At 26.4% G+C, this 5,335-nt stretch overlaps 1 protein-coding gene across 1 annotated transcript in view; it reads right to left on the bottom strand.

The window, feature by feature from the left end:
- Window positions 1–5,335, bottom strand: part of LOC117182853 — a 10,976-nt gene that overhangs the window by 906 nt on the left and 4,735 nt on the right. Inside the window, exons 5-8 of the mRNA XM_033375964.1 lie at window positions 4,240–4,584; window positions 4,025–4,142; window positions 2,325–2,446; window positions 1,810–2,151 (exon numbers count right to left, since the gene is read on the bottom strand). Of these exons, the coding sequence (XP_033231855.1) occupies window positions 1,840–2,151; window positions 2,325–2,446; window positions 4,025–4,142; window positions 4,240–4,584 (897 nt within the window). The 3' untranslated portion in view covers window positions 1,810–1,839. The remainder of the gene's footprint in view (window positions 1–1,809; window positions 2,152–2,324; window positions 2,447–4,024; window positions 4,143–4,239; window positions 4,585–5,335) is intronic.

Genomic DNA, 5,335 nt, shown 5'->3' on the forward strand with positions numbered 1-5,335 from the left:
AACTGGTCATGCTACACTAAATAACAATTTTTTAAATTGTTTATAACAATTTTCATAACAAAATATCACAATCTTCCATGTGGACGTAGACTTTTTTTGGTTCTTCAACCATTGTTGTGATGCGTTTAATTTTATTATTAACCCGACAAAATTAACTAGAAATTAAAATGTCTGTTTGCTATGAATAATTTTGTAGAAAAAACTCGAAACTTATTATTTTTACTTTGTCAAAATTTACTTTGTCTTCTAAATTAAATTTAAGTGAAATCATAATTATTAAGTGAAAGCAAGAGAAATTATAATTTTTTTTTAGATAAAAGAGTGAGGCTACATTGAAATCATCTTTACATGATTTGCTTTTGGCGTAATTTTAAAATATCATATACAGGTTTGTATATTTTAATTGTTTTCATTATTTCTTTTTGCTATTGTAAATTAATATTTGTTGGTTCAATATTAAAATTAAGTTTATTGTACAAATAATTAAAGAAAACATAAATTTTTTCTACGATCAAAAGGCAGATTATGATATTTTGTTATGGAGATTGTTATTAACAATTAAGTAAATTGTTATTTAGTCTCTCCCAACAGTTTTTGAATCATTGTTACTTAATTTTAAGATAATTTTAATGAAAAAAACGTCTCTTTTGGATTAAAAATCCGATTTTTCAATTCTAAAAATGTGTATAACAATCACATATGTTATTTTTCAATCGATTTCATTTATAATCAACGCAAGAAATGTCATTCCAAAAATAATTAAAGAAAAGAAAAATAATCATTTTTTCTACGAGGAAACGGCCGGTTAGGGCATCTGTTTAATGAAATTGTTATTAACAATCTATATTAATTAAATAGAAAGTCAATTAAGATATAAGAAAAACTTATTTATTGAGAATTTGTTCATGAAAATGTTAAAAAAATGTTAATAAAAACAGTACATGTAAATTTGAGTAAATCCTAGCAACCATCGTGAAAAGAAAATTTTTTTAATGAAAAATGAACTAATAAATTTTTTTTTATAAAAACTGTTTGTAATTATTTAGTTGAAAATTATTTAAATTATTTATGTACTATGAGTAAAGGCGCAATAATTCCGCTTAATAGTGAGTTTCTTTCTGAATTTTTCTTAAGCTGAAAATTCACAAAGCGGAAATGGCCAATTTTGTCACTCTATTTATTTACATATTGTCCATTTGCACAAAAAATAAAAAATTCGCAAACTGCTCTCTTAAGAATTTGTGGCTAAGCATTTCTAAAAAAAATACAGTAAATTCCTATTCCATAGCACTGTGCAACGGAGTATCGGGCCACTAACCGCATGTCCTATTAAAAATTAGCCTTGACTTTAAAGATGATAGCGCGATCCAGAATACAGTTTAAAATATTTATAAAGAAGCCGTTGGAAACATTTTAAATATCTGCGATAAATAAAGTTTACCGAAAATTATTTAGCCTTATGGGTAATGAATGATCACGTGATGAGGACAAAAAATAAAAATCTAATTTTTATTGATTTTTCTCATTCAACTTCAACAATTTGCAGGAGCTTGGAAAATAAATTTATTAATTTAATATTTAAAAAATAAATCTGTTTGATTATATATACTTTTTACTCAAATTATTAAACATCAGATTTCAAAATCAAAAATAAATTTTTAATTGGTCATCCGGTTTCTGGTCCGATACTATACATCGGTAGTGTAAGTTAGTATTTCGTGAATTATAGAATTCACGAAAGAACCCGTGAATTTTTTTTAAGTAAAAGAGAATAATGTTTAAACACAAAAATAATGAATTACACCATACCTCATTTTTCATTTGAGACTCTTGAAGTTTTCAATCTTCTTGAGACAAATAAGATCGGACTTCCCTCATTCGGGGTGTAAATTGAATTCCGCTGTGCAAGCCATAATAAAAAGACTGTATAAATTGATAAAAGGCTGAAAGGGATTCCTCAAATTTTATATGAAATACAAAATAACTTTTGAATAATTGATCGAAAGCTGTTGCAAAATCTGTTGCATATGTTTCCAGTAATTTTCCTCTTACTGCTATATAATAGGAACAAATCTGTTTTTTATTTTTTCCAATGGCTAGAAGGTAAGGATATTTATTGAAAGGTCGAATTTTTTTGAACGGATATGTGATCTGAAAAAATAAGAATTTTTCACTTAATTATTTTTACTCTGACTGTTATAATAAAATAATATTGTTTGGATTGCTGATGAAAAACGTTATTTTTAAAGGTATTAAATTTAAAGTGACTTTCAAAAATTGTTTGAAATTCGAGTTGATAAAAAACTACATTAATTTTTCGTCACCTCTTCAAACTGGATTAGCTTATCTAACTGCTGAACATCACGCTCGTTTTTCTTCCTTCCTTTCGTCGAAATTGGCATTAATTTTAATAGAGTTATATAAGCTCTAGTAACAGTATCCCATTCTGAAATTAAATTGAATGTAGTATTACTATTACTAAATTAATTTATCAGATACATTTTAATTCAAACATTTTAGATTTAAATATTTGAGATGTTAATTTATCATATTAAAAGCTTTTAAACGTAAAAATTATAACTAATTCATTTTGCACTTTTTAAATTTGGAATTTTTTCCGTTTTTACTGTTTTCTATATGAATGTGATAAATTTTCTACTTTTTTACAAATCAATAAAAAATGGTTTAATTTTTAATGTTCTGCCTTCAAATTGTATACGAAAGTTTTTTTTTTGGTAATTTATTCCTCCCAAATTGTTGGTTTTTCAGAAAAAGAAGCTCCTTATTATTTTAACAGTGAAAATCAGCCCGTACGATTGCTTTTGAATTCAAAATGGAATTTTGAATGGGAAAAGTCCCGAATAAAAAAAATTCCGAAGAATGAAATCCTGGAATTGGAAAATTCTCGAAAAATAAAATTGCCGAAAAGTTTAAAACATAAGCGAATTAGAAAATTAGAAAATTAGAAAATTCGAATTTGAAAATTCCCAAATTGTGAAATTCCCGTATAATAAAATATCCGAACTCTTGATAAATTGGAAAATTCTCGAAGAATGATATTACCGAAACTGAGCATTCTTGTATATTAAAATTCACGACAGAAAATTGCCGAATTATAAAATAGACGAACCGAAAATTTCTGAATTTACACAATTGCATTCTTTTGTTATTATTTATTTAGTAAAAATACAAACTGAAATATTACTCTTAACAAACAATGATTTATAATGTTTAAAGTTTTAAAAATCATTGTTTACATTTAAAATAATAATTTTAGTAACTTTAAACATTGAGATTTTTTTGTTTGATGAAAATATTTATTTGTTGTATTTTTAATAAATAAAGAATATTTATACAAAAATAAATGTTAAAATTCAGGAATTTTCAAATTTGGCAATATTATAAACTGTCGGGAATGTTATGATTCGAGAATTTTCCGATTCGGTATTATTTTAAACTGTTTAGGGATTTTATTTTCCGAAAATTTTATTAATCGAGAATTTCACAGTGTCGCAAATTTTACTTTTTTCTGAATTTTTCAGCCGCCTGGCAAACTCATAACTTATCGAATAAAAATAATTCATGTTGAAAACATTCAAAAAAATTTCTTTAAAATAAATTTGATATAAAACTGCTATTTTCTATTTAATAGAACATTTCCCGGGCACAATACAAGGAAGTTTTACAGGTTAAACATCTAAAGTTATTAGGCGGAAATTATTCCTTAAACGTTCCTTAAGATGTGACTAAGCTTTAATTTACAAAATGTTAATAATAAGTTCTTCTTTTTTCTATTTTTTCGAAAACTAATCTTTTCCTATGTAAAATGCCATAAAAATTCAAGAGTGTTTTTACCAAAAAATTGAAAGTTTGTTTTGAAATTGTAAAACCATAAACATTAAAATATTAACGTTTCAATATTTCGAAATAATTTCAATTGCAAATATCTTGCAAGATTTGTAACCGAGCACAGAATTTAGAAAATATTTTCAAAAATAATAATTTCAATTAAAAAAGTACAAACCTGCTTCACTGCTAAGGATTATGGATATTTGGAGAATATCAGCAGCTTTGAAAATTAAATCAGTATTAAGAGGACGAACACTGATGTCGGGATACATTAACGCGAAGTCTAGGTTTATCTGAGAAATAATTTTTAAAGAATTATTATTGATTGCAAAATAATTTAGATAGTTTCCAAATAGATAGAATTAACATAAAATAAAAAGTTATACGAACTAGATATGGAATATCTAAAAATCTTGGGAAAATATCCAAAATTCTTCCTTTTTGTTTTCTTCTCAACTCAAAAGTTTCTTTCATGCTTGTCTTAATTTCCTTTTTTTGTGTAAATGGACAGGCTAATTGTAAAAATGATATCTGCTTTAAATCTGCTGGAGATAATTGTTCAAAAAGCGGATCGTCGACAGTAGATTCTTGTGGATCGCTCTCAGGACTAGAAGCCCTTCTTGTCGTTGTTCTTTGATGACTAGTTCTTTTTGTCTCGCCTCTTCTTTTTCGATTCACAGTCTTCAATCTCCAAGAAATATATCCGCTTCTTGTTTCCGGTTCGTAGAATATTTCCTGCAAAAATATGGGACTTCAGTGAATAATTTAATTGATGACACTGAAGATTCTTTCAGCAAAAAATCTTTAAAAATAATCTCGACCATTTGGCTTCATGTGTACTGCATTATCGCGAAAGAAAAACAAAAACAAAATTTAAACTTTTCAGGAGTTTCGTAATTCAATTTTAACACATTTAATTAATTTCGAAGTCATCCCAAGCTTGCATTTATATATAAATGTAACAAAAAATAATCTTAATAAAATACACTACCCATGGATAGCATCAGAACACTAATTAAATGATCTATTAAAAATTAGCCTTGACTGAGTCATTGGTAGTCGATTTCGTAAAATATAACAACAGTCATTTGTTGAAACGCAGTTCAGTTGAGAATTTTCTTTATGAAATTTTTTATAAAACAAAGAGTTCTTGTTAATGAGTAAAGTATTCATAAGTAAAGTATTCCCGTAAGTAATTTAAAAGGCAGTCGTTAAAAAATTAAATCTACAGTTTGAAAATTGATGAATGTTTGTATTTGTTTAGTAACTTTATGTGAAAAATTAACAATTGTCATCAAATATTAACAAATCGTATATATGACTTATTTCCGTCAAATTGTGGATTCCCAAAAATCGTAACTAAACCTACATCCTAAACAAAAAATTAAATAATACGAGGGTAGTTCAATAAGTCCTTAGAATGACCAACAGATGGCGCGCGAATCGCTCCAAATCATCTGTTTTCAGTCAGCACCACTCCCGACTA

This window comes from Belonocnema kinseyi, chromosome 2 (genome assembly GCF_010883055.1).
Source record: "Belonocnema kinseyi isolate 2016_QV_RU_SX_M_011 chromosome 2, B_treatae_v1, whole genome shotgun sequence".
NCBI classification, from domain to species: domain Eukaryota; kingdom Metazoa; phylum Arthropoda; class Insecta; order Hymenoptera; family Cynipidae; genus Belonocnema; species Belonocnema kinseyi.